Source organism: Mesoplodon bidens (genome assembly GCF_964165515.1).
Source record: "Mesoplodon bidens genome assembly, chromosome: 9".
Taxonomy (NCBI): domain Eukaryota; kingdom Metazoa; phylum Chordata; class Mammalia; order Artiodactyla; family Ziphiidae; genus Mesoplodon; species Mesoplodon bidens.
The window spans coordinates 33,501,944-33,522,275 of NC_138166.1; the positions used below are offsets into that span (position 1 = coordinate 33,501,944).

General features: G+C 35.3%; 1 protein-coding gene across 1 annotated transcript in view; it reads right to left on the reverse strand.

The window, feature by feature from the left end:
- The window catches only part of ABCB5 (ATP binding cassette subfamily B member 5), a gene marked incomplete at both ends in the record, with an annotated part of 110,433 nt that overhangs the window by 25,126 nt on the left and 64,975 nt on the right, over positions 1 to 20,332 (reverse strand). Inside the window, 6 exon segments of the mRNA XM_081243656.1 lie at positions 19 to 119; positions 2,980 to 3,183; positions 13,149 to 13,232; positions 17,651 to 17,728; positions 17,923 to 18,024; positions 18,985 to 19,128. Coding sequence (XP_081099782.1) covers positions 19 to 119; positions 2,980 to 3,183; positions 13,149 to 13,232; positions 17,651 to 17,728; positions 17,923 to 18,024; positions 18,985 to 19,128 — 713 coding nt within the window.

Genomic DNA, 20,332 nt, shown 5'->3' on the forward strand with positions numbered 1-20,332 from the left:
GTATGAATCTACAATCACCTGTGCTGAGTCTGAAGCGTCTCCTCATATATTTGCCCGAAGGCTTTTTCTCTTGTTAATGACACTGTAGTGCATATATTCTCCACAGCTTCGGTTGCTATCTTATAAAACAAGATAATCAAATAGAGAAATAAAATTAGTAGTGGCTAAACTTCTGGTTGTGAGTTACAGTCACAATGGGGACATATTAAGTACATTAAGTCAGTAAGTGTTTCTGATGAGTTTTCTTAGCTTCCTTTTTCTCCTTCCCCAAAATAAGGCAGGAAAATAATATATTAGGATAACAACCTCAAGGGAAATTCCTTTTGAAAAGATTTAGTCCACTGGTCTAAATTTAGCCCTCTTTAAGTCTTCATTGAGTTTCTATTTAAACTAGTTCCATAAGCAGAGGGATCAAACATTAGTGAGCATTATGTCCGTATGTAATTATGCAAAGGAGCTGTCCTATGAATTATGAGCTGATTTAAGAAGAAGACAGCAAAGAGAATCAAATAAATAATTATTTTATTCTAGCACAGAAATGCAAATAGCACCCAAAGTTCTCAGGAACACTGCTGTAAAGTAACATGGAGTGTGGCTTTTGAATTCTGTATAAGATATTGTATAGCCGTTTTTCATTTTGATGTCTGTGAATTTAAAAAGATATTTAGTTCAAATGTAATGCTTCTTCATAGTTATATAGTTTTCAAAAAGAAGGGGGATCAAAAATGGAGGAGACTTTTGGCTCAGAATAACTTCTTGGACATGAGAACACATGTTGACTTGAAAGAGAAACTTTCTGCTTCCACATTCTCTTTCCAGGCTGGCAGAGTGGACTGTGGGACAGATGAAGACTTAGGCGGACACCCAAGGTTGTTTGAAGGAGAACTTGGGTTACGGGAGAGAACTGGATATGTAGACCATGGTCGGGACACCAGAATTCTGCTCTAAATTCTCATAATTTCAAAATGAACTCAAAGAAATCTCCATCTGTAACATTTTGTAGTGCATGAGGAAGATGGATGAGAATGCTGATATCTTGAGGAAAACAAAAAGAAATGAACAAAAAAGTCTTGTGATCATTTTTCACAATAAAGAAAGGACTGAAAACAGAACCTTAGAAAATAGTCCTTTTTTAAAAACTAATATTGTCATTTTATTTATTTATTTTTTACTAATATGGTCATTTAAAATCTGAAAAATAAAACATTTGATGATTTTTCCAAATCTACACATGCAACCAAAGAAGGACCAATACGTTTTATTGGTCCATATTCTAAGTTTTGGTGTTTGGTAAAGTGACTGATTGAAAAGCTAGTGGGAAAGGACACATTGCCTATTTTTTTTTTTTTTTTTTTTTTTTTGCTGTACGCGGGCCTCTCACTGTTGTGGCCTCTCCCGTTGTGGAGCACAGGCTCCGGACATGCAGGCCACATTGCCTATTTGATTGCAGTTATTGATTGTATAGTCTGAGGTTACTTTAATAATACAAAAAGGAAAAAAATCAAACAGCACATATACAACTAAAGCTCATGACATAAAAATTAAGATGAATAAAATATAATTAATTAGGGCCAGATTAACTTGGAAATTGTGATAATTTGCTCACACAGAGGGCTGAACAACTTTTCTGTGTTTCTGAAGCAAATATATGCTGTGTAGTTCAGTCTGTACTGCTCAAGCAGACATTCCAAGGGTCTTTATCTAGTGCAGGAAAGGTGGCAAAGTCCAAGGGTCATGAAAACCAGATTTCTATGAGTCTTGTGCTTGGCTGGATCCCTATTCATGAATATTAATGCTATTTATAATATGATACAGTCACTGTGATACAGACCATAATGATATTAAAATCATTTTTATATTCAGGCCTTTCACCAATGTGATATAGATCTTTGAAATGGTATCATGAGGGGAGTTGGGGCTGGGTAACCAAGAGAAGACTTGGCATTTACATGATGCAGCTTCATAGAGTCACAAGAAGCAGGTTTTGGACCTCTATCAAGATGAAAGACAAGAAGAGAAGGATAGAAGGCCACCAAAAAAAAAAAAAAAAAAAAAGAACTCCCTACCATCTAAGGGGTAGGCAGCAGCCTGGGAAAGTAATGCACTGCCTGCCACTGGAGAAAAGGGTGGATAAAAGATGGATAGACACTCAACAGGGATGTTGTACAAGAGATTTCTACTTTGGGTGAGTGGCTGGATCAAATGACATCTCTTTCAACTTTTAGATATTATGGTACTACATTACTAATGTTTCTCTAAATCACTACTACAATGATTATTTTTATGAATATGATTGATCCTGAGAAACTTATATATGTCAAAAAATTTTCCAAGTAAATACATTGTTCATTTTGATCATTTTAAAAATGGTCCTTGTCTCTAAAGCTTTGTTTTGGGCACTACCAATATCAGTACCTTGCCTTGAATTTAGTAACTATTATATTTCCTCTTTATTTTGAAAAATAAAATACCCAGAATTGTTCAAGACATTCAATTATTCAATAATCAGAGAATGTGGAATCACAATGTTAACAAATTCCCCCACAATTTGACAAGAGTAATAATGGCTGACATTACTGAGTGCTTACTGTTTTCCAGATACTACTGCATATACTAATAAGACTAAGTGTTTTCTGTAATAGTCATAAAGATCTGTAAGAGGTACTATTTTAGTTCCACTTTACAGAGGAAGAAACTGAAGTCCAGAAAGGTTGATGTAACTTGCTCAGATCACACATTTGTTAGTGGTAGAATCTGGATTCAAATTCAGCCAATTTGACTCCAGAGCCTATGCTCTAAATTATGCACCCTATTGCTATGACATTATCTACACCCCATCTTAAACTGATCTGTATGAATTTCAATACATATACATCACTTTACAGATTCCTAAGAAAGGAAGTTATGTATTGTAAGGATAGGAGCTCTTATTGATTTTCTTTTAAAATGTTATGATGGGAACAACAGTCTTTATTTTACCTTTCCAGCATGCTTAAGTTCTTGCTTATCCTTGTTGGCAAATCCGGTCATTGCTGCCATTTCAATCATTCCTGTCAGAGCAAGTACCAGAGCAATACTCAGAATCAAGAGTGTCATCTCCCATCCATATATGAAGGAAATGATAACTGAAAGTCCCATGTTAGTTGCATTTTGTGTTAAGACACCAACCCTTGAACCTGTTGCCTATAATCAGACATATTTTGGAAAAAAGTCAGTTAATTTGAAATTTACAAGAATTGCTATTATAGTTTCTTGCAAAATAAGATAAGCTTTCTTTTTTAGGCTTTATATATAGATTTTTATTTTGAATTTATACTTAGAGATTAAATAATAGTTATAGTTTTAAAATGTCCATTACTGGGCTTCCCTGGCGGCTCAGTGGTTGAGAGTCTGCCTGCCGATGCAGGGGACACGGGTTCGTGCCCCGGTCCGGGAAGATCCCACGTGCCGGGAGCGGCTGGGCCCGTGAGCCATGGCCGCTGAGCCTGCGCGTCCGGAGCCTGTGCTCCGCAACGGGAGAGGCCACAGCAATAAGAGGCCCGCATACTGCAAAAAAAAAAAAAAAAAAAAGTCCACTACTAAGGAGTCATTATGTTTTATTTGTCTATATTATGTCTGATATTGTCCTTTGACATGTTCCTATTATTTCTGAATATGTTCTTACTTTCTGACACAAAAAGATTTTCCAGGCCCTACACCTGAAATCTGTCATTTCTCCAAGGAGTCCCAGTTCCTGTTAGTGGAGAATGTTATTTAGGACTTACTATATGAAGAAAAAAAATTTTTAATTAAAAAAATCAATATATGATGCTAGTTGTGCTCATTATCAGTGGAATGTTAGTAGATAGAACTGGGGAGTGTGTGTGTGTGTGTGTGTGTGTGTGTGTGTGTAGATGCATGCACATATTGAAATCTATATTTATTTCTCTGTTTACATTTCTTGAAATCCATGAGTTCATACCAATACCTCCAGTTCCAATCCAAAAACACAAGGTTATTTCCATCTTTCTCCCTTCTAATATTTGTTATCCCCTTCTTCAACAGTGAGAAACCTGGCTCCCATTTTCTTTAACAGAGTTCCTTGATCAACCTCTCTGCTATCATGCAGATCGTGACCAATCTGCTATCATTACCCGTCTCTCCCCTGCATTCATACCCTCCTCACTCTTCTCTGGCTTGGCTTTCCCACATGAGGCTGCTGCCTCACATGGATGCCCAACTTACCATATGTGGGCTCCAAAACCAACCCTGCCCCTTCCCCTTACACTGAAAAAGGGCCGGGACTTTTTAGCCACTACACTGTAGTAGTGCTGAATGGAATGATTGAGGATATTCATTGAAGTATATACTTTGGATATGATATCTTGCATTCCCTTTTCTGCACTTTATAACTTGGTTTCACTCAGCAAAGGTCTAAAGAGGCAATATCAAGACAGAAAAGGAGTTGGAAACATCATGGTATGAGGTAACTTAAAAGAAATTTGGAAAAAAATCTTAAATTAAGTAGAAATATCTTCATAACTGCTTTACGAGAACTGCATGTCTTATGAATTAACTTTCAGTGGGACACATGTTAAGTAATAAACAGAAATGTTAAATTCCTTTATGCTGTGATGAAAAAATGAAACACCTATTTACCTAGAAACACAGCTATAATCAACCAAGATATCAATTCACATTTTCAAAGATATGTTTTGCTCTGATCATGAAAACATGGCCATTGGAAAAGGTCTAAATAATGTTAAAAATTACATCCTTCCAGACATAAATACATACACACATTCAGATTAGGATTATTGTGTGTATTCAGCTTTGTATCCTGCTTTTATCCTTTTACATTATACAGCAAGCTTTTTCCTGGGTCACTAAATAGTCTTCAAAAAATATCTAGTAGATTGCTTCCAATTTTTCACTATTAAAAGCAAAGATGTAATGAACATCTTTGTGCAAAATATTTGTGCTCATCTTTTATTTCCTAATGTTAAATTCTTAGCCTGGAGTTATATGTTAAAGGGTATATACTCTTACATTCTTCATAGATATTGTCAAATTGCTTCTCTAAAAGATGATATCAATATTCACTGAAGCATCCCCCAAATTAGTATCATCATTAAAATAACAATAAAAAGCCCTCTTTGGGCTTCCCTGGTGGCGCAGTGGTTGAGACGGGTTCGTGCCCCGGTTCGGGAAGATCCCACATGCCACGGAGCGGCTGGGCCCGTGAGCCATGGCCGCTGAGCCTGAGCGTCTGGAGCCTGTGCTCCACAACGGGAGAGGCCACAACAGTGAGAGGCCCATGTACCGGAAAAAAAAAAAAAAAAAAAAGCCCTCTTTCTCCACAGGGCTTTGACTTGTTCCTAAAACACTTTTGTGGTTTTAGTTTCAAGACTGCATCTGATAATGATCCACTATGTTCCCATTTTTTCACTGAACTATCAAAGAAAACTCAAAAAAAGTAAAAACAAATAACAATAGCAAACACCAAACAAACCACTAAATACTGAAAACTCAGACAGGTAACCCATTTTACATGCTTTAGGGCGTTATACACTAACTCTAAGCTATGAGGCTGAAATAAAAATGTCATTTGGTACTAATGCTTGTTTACACTCTGCCTCTTGAGAGTTTAAGGATGATGCAGAGATAAATGATGCTGTATATTATGGACTGAATGGTCCTACACCCTCCACCCAAATTCATATGTTGAGGTCCTGACTCCCAGTTCCTCAGAATGTGACTGTATTTGGAGATAAGGTCTTTAAAGAGGTAATTAGATTAAAATGAGGTTTTGAGGGTGAGCCCTACTCCAATATGACTGGTGTCCTTATAAGAAAAGGAAATTTGGTTGCAGACGTGCTTGCATAAAGAAAGACCATGTGAGTACACAACACGAAGAAAACTATAAGTCAAGGTGAGAGGACTCATTATGAAACCAACCATGCCAACACCTTGATCTTGGACTTCTAAGCTCTAGAACCATGAGGAAATAAATTCCTGTTGCTTAAGCCACTCAGTCTGTGGTACTTCATTATGGCAGCCCTTGCAAACCAATATACTGTACTTGCTCCTCTCCTCCCACCCTCACCATGAGTTTCAAAGTTATATAGATCAGATAGCTGGATGAAGAGGCTGTGGAACTTAAGTACTTGTACCGTTGAAGGTCCCACCCCACATCAGATTAACTATGGAATGCTCCTACAGCCACATAAACATATATATTTTTTGCTATAAAATAGTTAGAAGTTCTTAAAAAAATTACAATCAAGTTTTGTTAAGAATAAGATAATCATTGTTCTTTTAATGTAAAATTTATCTAAATATTACTAAGAAATTACTTGCCATCAATTACTTGATAGCTATGTTTTTAGGCCTTTATACATTCATTGATTTCCACTTTGTACTTTCTTATTTTGAGGTCAATGACTTTTCCTTTTTCAGATCTCAGTCTTTGGCATGATATCTGTATTAACAAAAGTGTAAAACATATCCAGTGAACAATTATTCTTTTCTGTTTGGGTATTTCCTATTAGGTGGCCATAATATAGTTCCTTTTTTCACCACCTTCCTCTGTTTTTATCCTATTTACTTTAAGATTCCAGCTCTTTACAGGAAATCAAAAGAAAATGAAGCAAAAAGGTGAAAAACAGGAAAAGTAAAGACAGAAATCATGCTGAGGATTGTAGTTTTTGAGTATAAAATTATGTGGTGTGTTGGAAAAAGAGGTAGAGGTACTTATCAGAGGCACATCAGATGAACATTTGAGAGTCACTTAAAATTAGTCTAAGGAGTATGCACACCAACCTCACGTCTAAAAACATCCAAGTGTAAACTTGCCAAATTTTTAATGGAATGGTCTTGTATTTGAGCTTTTTGTTTGGGACATAAGAACTTTCTATAAAGTGACTTGCACTTGCATAACCTTGCTTATTCAATAAGCTTGAGTTATCCACTCTTGTACTAATCTGCTTCTTGAAAGTAAGATCATATACCTTTCTAAATGGCATTTTAGTTTAAGCTACCAGAAACTTACTGAAATATTCAGTCAACGCAGCCATGGACAGGCCACAAACCCTGCCTTTTGGTGATGGTAGTAGGATAAGAAGGATCTGAATATATCTTTCCTGTTCCAGGAAGAATTAACAGAAAACAACAGACATCTGGCGTTGAAAAATACTACAAGAACTAAAAGAAAATTTAAAATTGCCTTAAAGACCTAGAGGAATAGTGTAGCTCTGGAAAGAATTTAGAACTGGAATCAGAGGAAATTTAATTAAACTTCTTTAGATTATTTATCAACGTGCATGAAGATAGAATTTTTCCTTGGAAATCAAGAGCAGAAAGTCATAATTAAATAGTTCTGCAGATAACAATTATTTACGGAGTATCTACTATGTCCAAATACTATGTTAAATGTGGGTAATACAACTTTGATAAGAAAGTTCCAGAGGAATGGCTGCCATAAGAAAATAAATGGAAAGATACTCAGTAAGCAATTGTAGAAATAAAATTCTATATAGCAGGATTTCTGCTTCTGGCTAACATGAAGAGAGGGAATGGATTTGTCCTCCCATCTGAAACTAATAAAAAATAGACAAAATATATGAACCAATAGTTTTCAAGATACTAGACCTAAGGCAACCAAGGGTAGAAATGGGAAACAAACGAGGTGAGCCCTGTGCTTGCCACAGTTTACCCCTTAAAAGAGCTTCCAGGCTTCAGAATAGGAAGGGTAAACTGAGATAGAGCCCAACAGACTCCGTAAGTGGAGTAGACAAAGCTGAGTCTGGAGAAACCAAGGAAGCTAGAGTTTGCAGCACAGAACACTGAAGAAGAGAGAGGTATACAAAAAGAGAAATCTGGATATCTGCAGAGGATCCTCCTTGAGTATTCAACTGAACAATGCATGTGTGAGGGCTAGTCATACCAGTCATACCAAGACCATATGTTTGGTCATACCAGCCTGACTGAATAACCTCATGATTCACTGGTCATTGGGTAGAGTATATTGAAGGGTCTTGCCTCAGTAGTTGGCTCTAGTCCTGCTTAATAAATCTTAAAATCAAGACCCCCCCCAAGATCAAACTGTTCCCAAGTAACTTAACTGCATCCCAGAACAAAACAAGAATATTTCTAGAAATACAAAAATATTCAGCACCCCAAAATGTTAAATTCACAATGTGTGGCATCTACTCAAAAATTACCAGGTATAACAAGAAGCAGCAAAAAAGGACCCCAAATGAGCATAAAAATCAATCAGTTGAAACTAACCCAGAACTGATACAAATGTTAGATTTAGCAGACAATGACATTAAAAGTTATTATCATTGCATAACATACATTCAAAAAGTTGAGATAATGAAAATAAATGAAAACGACCCACATCAAAATTCTACAAATTCAAATGTCAGTATCCATAAAAAAAGTTTTATTGTAACACAGCCATGCTTCTTTGTTTACCTATTGTCTATGGCTGTCTTAGGACTATAACGATGGCGTTGAGGGGTTGCTAGAGAAACCATATGTGCTGCTCTCCTTGCTTTGCACTGCTGCTCAGTGTGATGATATTGTATATAATTTGGCAGCATGTTGAGTGCCCTGTGTGTTGCTGTACTGTGATGTTTCATCCTAGTTTTAAAAATTACCCTTGTATGCCCATCATCTAAAGACAAGAAAGGAAGAGAAAAGTGGACTTTGGATGTCCTGCTTTTAAGGAAGGCACAATGGACTGTGGATCACTTTGTGTTCTAATTAGATGTCACAGTGCTGTGTTTATTATGCCATGAGACTACATAGTCTTAAAAATATACAAAACAGGTCGACATTAGCAGACTAAGTACACATCACAAAATTCCTAATTCACAGGAAAGTAACATTTATAAAAATTAGAAATGGGAAACAAATGGAATGGAAATAACACATCTTAGCAGAATTTCTTCATAAAACTAAAAAGTGAAAACAATGCTGAATCTAAAGTAAGTTTCTGAGTGGCTCATTTATTAGCTAAGCAAAGAAAGTCACTCACAGATAGTGAGTTAATTAAATCATGTTTGACTGCAACAGTGGAAGAAATGTGTTCAGAGAGCATAAACTAATATCAGATGATTAGTGTTTTGATAAGAACAACTGCTCAAAAAGTTGAGAAAAACGACAGCAATATCAATCGTCAACTGAAAACCAAGGTAGGTCATTTTGAGTCGTTTTCCCTGGCTCTTGATGGGTCGACATATGTTACTGATACTGCTCAACTGTTGGTTTTTTTGAGGAGTCGATACTGAGTTTGAAGTGACTTTAAAATTAGCTGCTATGAATAGTCTGTGTGGAACAACTGAAGGTAACAATATTTTCAAAGAAGTTGAGAGATAAACTAGATGAGTATAACCTGAAGTGTAATCTGCTAAGATGTATTACAACTGATGGTGGCAAAAATATTTGTAGAGCAGAAAAAACAAAAAAGGTTTAGTTGGCAAATTTACAAAGTTTGTGAAAATGTAAGGTGTTTAAGGCCTATTGTTATTCGTTGTATTATTCATTAGCAAGTATTTTGTGGAAAATAAATGAACTTATCACACATTATTAGACCAGTGGCGAAGTTCATTTGCTCCTGTAGACCTTACTATGTTTATTTCTTTTTTTGTCAAAAGTGGAAGCCGAATTTCTTGACTTGTCTTCCCAGACAACAGTTTGAGGGCTTAGCATTGGTAAAGTTTCACTGGAAAGTTTTGAGTTCAGGGCTGAGATTGAAATTTTTTTTTTTTATAGGAAGGACCACCTTTAACCACTATGGTTTTGGATATTAGCTTTTGCTGTAGACTTGATAATGTCTCAATTAATTCAACCTAAAATGGTAATGCAAAACAGCAATTATATGCCAACCTTATACTGTGGTAAAGTGATTTCAATGACTACTCACATCATTTGAATTATAAGTAATGTTAAGCTGTTTTATGCACTTTCCATGTCCAAAAGTTAAACCAAAAAGTGAGGTCACCATTGTCCACGTAATGATACCCTAGCTCTACCTAATCAATTCACTGGGCTCTAGGAATTAATAAAGGAAATTTTTATTTCTTGGGGCAATGTAACTGTAGTTCTGATGAGAATTCTTGGAACTAACATTGTGTCTGTCGGTATATCAAGTGTACACTGTGGCATCAATTACACACTTTCATGTGGACAAAAGTGAGGTAAGACTTCTGGTTGATGAAAAGGGGTTGTTAAATATACAGAAATAATACTTTGTAATTTTGTGAAACTCAGTCTCCCAAAGAATTTAAAATGGCTTTATACCTTTAATAAAACTACCTACTACACAGAAAATAGTCTGTTGACAGATGTACTGGCAGTAAGCCATTACCTTGGGCTGAAATAATACCAGTTAAATTGGTTGTATTCAATCAACTATTTCAGGAATCATTTTGTCCTATAACCTTATTTCACTAACATGTTTTTCTCATGACTCTCAAAGTATCAGAACATCTAAAAATAGCGAGGAGTTTATATTTTTGGTGACTAGTAAGGGTTTCAGAATAAAATTTACTGTTATTAAAGGGTTAGTTTATAAACATTCACCCTAATACATTTGATAAAGTAACATGTAACCAAAATTACATGATGAAGAAACTGAGATGGAAATATCTTAAGTTGATATGATAGGATATATGACCCCAAATTATTGTTTCCTGATTCATCTCTAGTGTGGTGTGTCTTTGTGATAAAAGAAATAGTGGACAAATAGGATTAGTAAATAATCTTCCTTCAATAGAAAGAGAATCTATTCAAGTTAGATATGAATCTACCTATATATGGCAAAGCAAGGGTTTATGTGAATTGTATGCCAGTAGACACAGTCTTATTCTTGGAATCCTTCTTTGGTTGCTATGCTTTACAAATTCTGCAACTTTAAATGTGCCATCAGTATTCCAGCCATCTAGTGTTTAGCTGCTACTTCTTACTTAATGAAAATGATTTGACTTGCCCAGAAGTTATCATGAGACCAACAGTTACTAACTGAAACAGGAAATTTTCAAATGATTCAAATAGTATTAGTCAAAGGTTTATAAGGAATCACACTGACAAATATTCTCATTAATTTTTCTTGATGAGAGACAACATTATGTATTAGAAACAACTAATGGGTATTCAGAGAGTAATGTTGGCCTTTAGTACTAATTTGTTCTTTTCATTGAAGTAAATACTAAAAGAGATGTCTCACCTATCAAGTATAGCTTATAGTAAGAATACCTATTTCACTGGATTCTTAAAAGATCTGAATGATGATAGGTAGTAAGAGAAAAACATGCACACAGCAAAGGAAAAAACCCCAAATTTTGTAGAATGGGGATTCAAAGGGAATTATAGGGATTGATACTTCTGCCAAAAGTAGTGAACCATTGAATTTCTAAACACAGATGTTGTCATTTATCTGATTCTATTGTGCTATGGAAGATTAATGCTATGCTCATTAGTTAACTATTAAGTGAAATTTTATCCATCATTTTCTTCCCACTTATACAAGTAAAGTCCAGCTCCTCAGCTTTACTTTAAAATTTAAATACTATCTAGTGAAATTTAGAGTCTTGTTTTCAAAATTATCAAAAAAAGTTTCAGGAAGAGATGAAGATGATGTCCCCTTTCCTCTTGAGCTCTTTCTACATCATAAAATTAGTTTTCCAAACCAATACAGAAGCATGTGAATATTCATAATTGTAACCAACTTGTTTTATTCTCTAGTAATATAAATCTATCCTTGTATGTACATATTGAACAAAGAAGTCTTGCAAAAGTTACAAAAATTAGAATAGTGGCCATGTCCTGTGGAAATAGCTTCCAAAAGAAAATACAATTTTGAAGAGCTGTTTTAGTTGACAATTTGTTGCTCTGGTAGCAATGCTGTAATCAACATTTCAGTATTTCTAAACAACAAAAAAAAATACTTTTAAGATTTTTCTGTCATTCGGAGGTGCATCTTTGACTTTCCTTTTCTCCCACATGAATGATAAGGAAAAAGGAAAGTCTATAATTCTGCTAGAGTTCTTATTTTAACAGAGATCAAAAACTTTACTTCACTTAAATTAAAAGTGGGAAATCTTGTTTTGCATTCCTTTTCTCAATTATAGTTGAAATCCTGCTTGTAATATAAAGGTTAATTTTATTAAAATAATTGGAAGAAAACTAATAAATTACTCTTCATCTCTTCCACACTACTTTACTCCCCATAAATATTTAAGTGTCACTTTGATGTACATTATGCTGGTCATTCTGTCATTGATTTTGAATATGGTTCATAAACATGAATTTTATTTATACATATTGTGACCAGTCATGATCACACATATCTCTTTAACTTGATCTGTATAACAACTAGCACAGAACCATTTCCAGATGCATATGAATTTAACATGTTACATATTATGCTAAATAAGATTTTATTTTCTGGGGGGAAGGAAAAACTAAACTTCATTCTTTTATTAAAACTTCTAAGTTACGTGTGTGTATTTTCATTTTGTTACTTTTTCTTATCTTACTATTTAATTCTGAGCTCTTTTCTCTAACTCATTCTTGGTATCTTCTTTAGTCCTCTGGTTATCCTATTACATGTCCTAAATCTCCTTTATTTTTGGTTAAAAATGTCCAGAACTGAAAGGCTTCTTTATATCTTTCACTGAGAGCTCCCTGTTAGCCCTGAGACTTACCTGGTCTCCTTAATGATGTGGGTCATCTCAGCATAGCTCACATATATGCACAAACACATGTGTGTACACACATGCATGCATACCATATACATACACCATTTAAAAATAAAAGCAGGGACTTCCCTGGTGGCACAGTGGTTAAGAATCTGCCGGCCAATTCAGGGGACAAGGGTTCGAACCCTGATCCGGGAAGATCCCACATGCTGTGGAGCAACTAAGCCCCTGAGCCACGACTACTGAGCCTGAGCTCTGGAGCCCGTGCCCCACAGCTACTAAAGCCTGCGAGCCTAAAGCCCATGCTCCGCAATAAGAGAAAGCACCGAAATTAGAAGCCCACGGACCCCAATGAAGAGTAGCACCCGCTCGCCACAACTAGAGAAAGCCCGCGCACAGCAACGAAGACCCAACGCAGCCAAAAATAAATAAATAAATAAATAATAAAAGCAATATACATACTCCTTGAATTTGTGCTGTATCTATGGCTAATATTGTTGTCAAGGCTCCTGTGCTGTTTTCCTTATCATCAAACCAGGAGATATCCTAGAGAAAAAAGGGAATTAACATATGGTCATCAAAAAGATCCTTTTCTGAGTTGCAATTTTGCTACATTAACTTAGAAGCCATTTGCCTGCCTCCTTACTCACAGGCGCTTAATTCTTGTAAAAACTATGGATCAAATAACTTTTGTTTCTTACTTCACAAAGATCTATATTTAGATACAAACTGAAGAACTTAAGCCCAACAGCTTGGACTCATTACCATGCTGCAATATTGTATAATAATCAATGTTTAAAATGGTCATTTCGAACCACAAAATAATTTGTAATTTTACTCCACAAGTAATTTGTGGAGAGCAGATTTTACTTAAAAAGTAAAGTAATGCACAACACAATTTAGAAATATTTCCAAACCTTTCTGTCTAAACATATAAATGATAAAAAATAAAAGAAAAGTCTGTCTCCTTCTCTTCAGGACCCAGATAGGTGAGATTTTCCCTGACACTTCATATTCCCCCTTAGATCTGATAAGTACTGGGCCTTGTGGGAAGCTAAAGAGGCAGAAAAGCTGCTGTAAAAACACTGCAGCCAAAAAGCATGCAATTTGAAGGAGACAGGTCAAAAATACAAGCAATAAAAGCCTAATGTTATAACCAATTTCATTTTCAACAGCAAATAGAGATAGCACTTCTTAGCACCTCTCAACTTGAGGAATGCTGATTTCCTTTTTTTAGTTATTGACTGTTTCCTCCCATGCACTCAAACCGGTTATATCTCTTGTGGATTAAACTACATGCAGACTGTCTCTAAAAATTGACTGATTTTTAGTGAGTGAAGAGCAAAAGACCCAGCCAGGGCCCTGATGCCCAGGTTACACATTTTTGCCAACTAAGGAAACAAAAGCAAGAGAGATAGAAGGCTGTGCATTAATCATGCTGTTGGGTGAGAAGAAAGCCCCCGTGGAGGAATATGGCAGCATCCAGGGGGATTACAACCCTGGCATGACATCACTACTCTTTAAACCCCTGGATTGGGAAGGTGTCCCAAAGAGTTTAGGGTCCTAGACACCCAAAGGGCATCTTATAGAGATCATGATATTCACTACACAGTAGCCACTTTGAGAATACAACCCGAGTCAAGAGCCTAACATATAACCATGAACACACATCAGCAATGATAGTAACTACAGCACTCTTGATCTAGAAGACATTACCTGTTTTTTATTGTATACTAATTCTTTCTATATTTCAACATAACATGGAATACACAAAGAATTTCTAGCTACAATATAAAGTAAAAATATAGAAAAAGAAAAAGAATTTATCATTTACTATTACATTCCTGATTCTATAGTATAGTAATTGCTATAATACGCAAGGCAAAGGATACATATATGACTAGTCTTCATCTTTCTCTGATGTTCAATCAGCAAGATATCCAAAACTGCTTTTCAACAAGTCAGCAATTATGCACTCTAGGGATTGTTTTCCAGCATAGGCATTATATAGTAAAACACTTAGCAGAGTTTCTGGAACACAGCTGGTATTGAGTAAAAATTAGCTTGCTTCTTCTCTTCCTGATGGTAAAATGATTATAAGCTAGGCTAGCAGGTTTTCTGATACTAGTAAATCCATTTTTTTCCTGCCAATAATTCTATTAGAAATAAAAAATTACAGTAGCACTATCATAAGTGCGTGGTATGTCTTTTCTCGTTTAATCATCACAACTCTATGAGATAGATACTATGACTATCCATATTTTATATATGAGGAAACAGAGGTACTGAGTGATTAAGCAGCTTGCCCAAGGCCACATAGCTGGAAAGAACTGAGGCCAGGATTGAAACCTAGGCAACCAGATGCCAGAGTTTTTAATCAACTATCCTGTTCTGCCCTTCATCTAACTGAAACGTTACAGCCGAGTTTCCTGACATGTTTTCCTGCTTCAGGATTTGTTACCTCAAATCCTTTTGGAAGTAGCTTTTTGAGATTCCTTAGTGATCTCCACTAATGCCATCATCTTATGATTTAGTGACCCTCCACAGAAGCCCTAGCCAATCCAATTTAGAGAGAAATAGGCAAAAAAACCCTTCATATCTTTTAAAAAACCTAATAGATCTATAGGTCAATATTTATTATTAAGAAATATAAATTTAGCTTTAACCACAATAAGCAATGGATTATTTATAACCACTGAAGTCAGCAACAATTAGAACATTCTTTTCAACTGGAGGGATCTCAAGTCATCAAATAAAATAGAGATTTTATACCTACAAAAAGACCACACCTGATTCCATAAATACCTCTATTTCAACTGAGGTTTCAAAATGGTTATAAAAAGCACTGCAAGTCTCAGCATGATTTCTAAGACTTAAAATAGCTTATCTTAGGGAAAGAAAAAAACAACCAGGTAATAGGAGTTAGGGCAAAACTGTACATTAGGAACTTCCCTTACTACAAACAAAAGTGAAATTCGTTAAGACATTTATTGAGAAAAGCCCAAACACATTACTCTTTTCTTTCAATTTAAGAAAGCACATAAGCAAAAAGAGTGCTAAAGAATGAAGAGGGGGCTTCCTTGGTGGCGCACTGGTTGAGAGTCCGCCTGCCACTGCAGGGGACACGGGTTCGTGCCCCGGTCCGGGAAGATCCCACATGCCAAGGAGCGGCTGGGCCCGTGAGCCATGGCTGCTGAGCCTGCGCACAGGAGAGGCCACAGCAGTGAGAGGCCCGCGTACCGCAAAAAAAAAAAAAAAAAAAAAAAAAAAAAAAGCCTGAAAGAATGAAGAGGGAAAACAAATGGTAAGCTGAAAGGGGCTCAGGTGAATTTATGGGAGATTTTAATAACATCTGCTGAGTAACACAGAGTTTCTGTCTGTTTGGCTTTTTATGTGTTTTGAGGAAGAAGAGTTTATGGCTTACAGATCGCTGTATACTTATGGGCAGAAACTACTTAATCCAAGAATGTTACTGTCCTCCTGCTCACATGGCTAATGCTAGGGCAAAAGAGTAAGGTCCAGTATCAACCATCAGGATATTGGATTAACAATATCCACTGGTTTAACTGGCTTGTGGCCTTGGGACTCCTCCACCAAAAGCATCCTGTAATCCTCTAGAAAGAAAGTTCAAAGTAATGATTGGAAAAGTTAAAGTTTATACTCTTTTATTTAAGACATTCAGACATTCAGGAAACATTTTCAAAAGTTCCTGAAAATTGAAAATAAATGTCTTTGAATGTGTAAAAACATAAATACACAAAGAAAAACAAAAATGAGCAAAAATTGTCAAGTGTGAAACATAGTATTAGTTAATTAAAATCCTGCCTAATTTCATCAAAGATTTGAGGTAAACACATAAATTGTTCATAAAAAAACCCCCAAAAGTACAAGCTTAATGTGAGCGAGACAAGATGTGCAGTCATTAAATCATTTTATGACCCTTCAAGTAGATTTTTGTTTTTCTGGATTAAGGAGTGTCTGCAGTTGTCTCTGACAGGACCTTTTTGAGAGAAGAAGTTAGGCACCAATTGCTTCAGAGCATTAAGTTGCTATGGGAAACCTCCCACTCGCTTCATTTTATATCTTGCTGTCCTCTAAGAGTGCACAAAGGCAGAGGAGTTTTGTTACTCAGCAGTCCTTTGAGCACTACTGCTAAAAGTCACAAGATGTAAAAACTGGTTTTGACGACTCTGCTGGAGTGACAGTAACTCTACTTTTGAAAAGAAATGACCCTGGCAGGAAGCTATTTGCCCCTACACGGTGAGCTCTGGTGACAGAAAGTGTGGCAAAGGGCTTCAAATGATTACTGGCTTTCAGGGTAACCCAATATACCTTGGCCTTCTGAAAGAATTTTAGAGGTGCCAGTCTGAGACATTTCTGCCATTTGCCCCCAAGACTCACTTTTCAAGATTACTATTTGATACACCTAGTTTTAGTTATTTCACAGGTGTGAATGATCATCTGTGGCAAGCCAACCTGCCAGCTAGACTGATGTTATCTGAATTCAGAGAATGGCTGCCTTAAGAAGTCAGCAATGAAAAAACTTAAACTGTGCATATGGATGAGAAGTATGGAAATTAACTCCTTTTTAAACATGTTCCCCAGGATATTGTAGTTCTTAACACTCCTTTTCAGTTTTAATTTAGCCTCCATTCTGATTCTAGAACAACTACATTATACATTAAAAGAGATTTGTCAAGATAAATGCAAGGAACAGGGAGTGGACTCTAAATCTTGTTTTCTATAAACTGCATTTTTGAACATAACAATTTTGGACTTGCTTCTGTTAGAAAATACAGTACAATAATTCTAATACAGTTGCTGCTTGGTACACAAAAAAGGATGCTTTAAAATGATCAAAGGAAAGGTTATGTCAAGAAATTGATGTAAAGAAAAACTAAAAGCTAGAATATTTTAAAACACATTTAAAATAAAATAAGAAAAAAGCCCAACTAAACACTGACCTGATATAACATGGCTTTAAATGCCAAGTGTCTTAATCTCATGGTTAAAATTTCCCCTGCTCTGCCATAAAATAATCCCTGGAAGAGAAACAAACAAACAAAAATCAACATTTATTCTTAACTGTCTTATCTATTTCTTTGGAACATTTAGTTACTATATTTACTTATTTGTATTTTATTTAGCTATTATATTTAGTTACTATTTTTAACTCAAATAGGATGACATAAAACAGTAATCATGTACATATTTGTTTAATTCATTAAAAGTTTACCTGAATGAAATAACTGACAAAGCAAATAATACCCAAAATTACAAATATCATAGAATAAATTTCTGCATCATGCTTTAATGTGGTTTTATCATTTTCAAACATCTGAAAAGGAATAGATTTTTTTAATCAGGTGATTGAAGGAGAATATATTATAAAAGAAGGAGAAAAAACTAAAATGTCTATTCATCAGGATTTTAAAAATGAATTTCAACATAGTAATTTCCACACATTTCTGGGGAAAAAATGCACCATTATTCTATCCTTTACTTTCATTACATCAAAAAAAAAATTCACTACTTCAATAAAAAAAAAATTCACTCTTAATTCTCTCACTTAAGCAATGTAAATATAGGATCAGACAAATGAGTCCTCTATCTGCTATTAATATCACCACATATTTTCAAAGAAACTATTGAAATTAGTTTTCTGATTGAGTTATTACTTCTAATAACTTCTCATAACTCAGGTTTCTTAATATTCCTCTACTCAGAGTACTACCTGCAATATGAGACCTTTATAAATTTCTCTAGAAATTGTTCCTAAAATTAGTAGTTATACATATACTGGCATCTATGTTGACACAGTGTAGCAACAGTCCAAGAGACTGAAGACTTAAGGTGGCTCTAATAAGATCCATGAATTCATCAGCTCTCCTGGGTTCCCCAGCACAATCCCAAACTCTCATTATTTCCTTTCTCTGAGCTGGCTGGTAGTAAAAAATGGCCATTGTTCAGACCAGTTGAAAGAAAGAGTGGTCGTATTTGTCTCTTTTATTACTTCAGTGCTTTGGAATGCTGATACAGCACTGGAGTCAGAATTAGAAAACAAAGCAATTTCTTTACTGATTGCCCAGTCAACAAGGTCCAGCCAAACACTTCACAATAGAGGCTGGCTTACCCCCTGAGAACATTAGTTAACCTTTCTATCATGGATCCCACACTAGGGGTGACCTACTACACGTCCCAATTTTCCCCTTGCTGGGTCAAAGTATACCAGGTCTGTTCTCTCAGGTTACACTTTGTTTAAAATTGTTAAAAATACTAGCAAATAAATTTTACTTACAGTTACAATTTTTGCAGAGATGATGGAAAATACTGGATGAACAGTTCCATTTAGAACAGAAGCCAATGTCCCCAGAACCACAGAAGGCCATTCAGACTTGTTTAATTTAAAAATTTTTAATAGAGAAACTTCAGGAAGACTTGTCTATAAATAAAATACCTTGGTTATAACCCCAGTTTGAGAGCATAATGGAACCTAGAGAAGTTAGCCAATCTTGAATAAATCTATAATGTAAAATGTCAAATATAATAGGTAACAGAGTAGAAAGTAGAATTTTTCTTAGAAAAATTTTACTGCCCATATTACTGATAAAGATCTCAAAACATAAAATAAATTTTACACAAAAGTGACTATTTGTGCAACTTATCACCTTTTGGCATTTCACTCAGTCACTATCATTAAAAAAGTACAAAGTAACCCACATGTTCTGAGAGCTAAGACTCACAAAAGAAATGACAGCCGTATTTTCCTTTACACCTGTTAAACTGAATTGAATATCATGCTCTAGCATAGGACAAAATCTAGATAGGAACTAAGCAGAGACAAAAGATAAAAGTTTTTCTAGCATTTTAAGCTTGAAGATTTTCTAGTTTTGTGACTTATTGATGGAAACATTTTTCTAATATCTTGGTTAAAACTTGTTTTGGGGTTCCCATTTATAAGTTAAGTGCTGCAATATCTGAACATATTATTTATAGTCACCAAGCCTCTGTTTCCTTATCTTTTTGAAGAAGGTATCTGTTCCTATCTTACAGGATTTAAAAAAAAATTATTTTATATTGGAGGATAGTTGATTTACAATGTTGTGTTAGTTTCAGGTGTACAGCAAAGTGATTCAGTTATGCATATACCCATTCTTTTTCAGATTCTTTTCCCATATAGGTTATTATGGAATATTGAGTAGAGTTCCCTGTGCTATACAGTAGGTCCTTGTTGATTATCTATTTATTTTATGTATAGCAGTGAATATATGAGTATATGATCCCAAACTCCTAATTTATCCCTCACCGCCCACCTTTCCCCTTTGGTAACTGTAAGTTTGTTTTCTAAGTTTGTGAGTCTGTTTCTATTTTGTAAATAAGTTCATTTGTATCATTCTTTTAGATTCCACATATAAGTGATATCATATGATATTTGTCTTTCTCTGTCTGATTTACTTCACTTAGTAAAATAATCTCTAGGTCCATCCATGTTGCTGCAAATGGCATTATTTCATTCCTTTTTATGGCTGAGTAGAGGATTGTTTTTATTTTTTAATTTAATTTTATTAAATTTATTTATTTATTTTTGGCTGCATTGGGTCTTCGTTGCTGTGCGTGGGCTTTCTCTAGTTGTGGTGAGTGGGGGC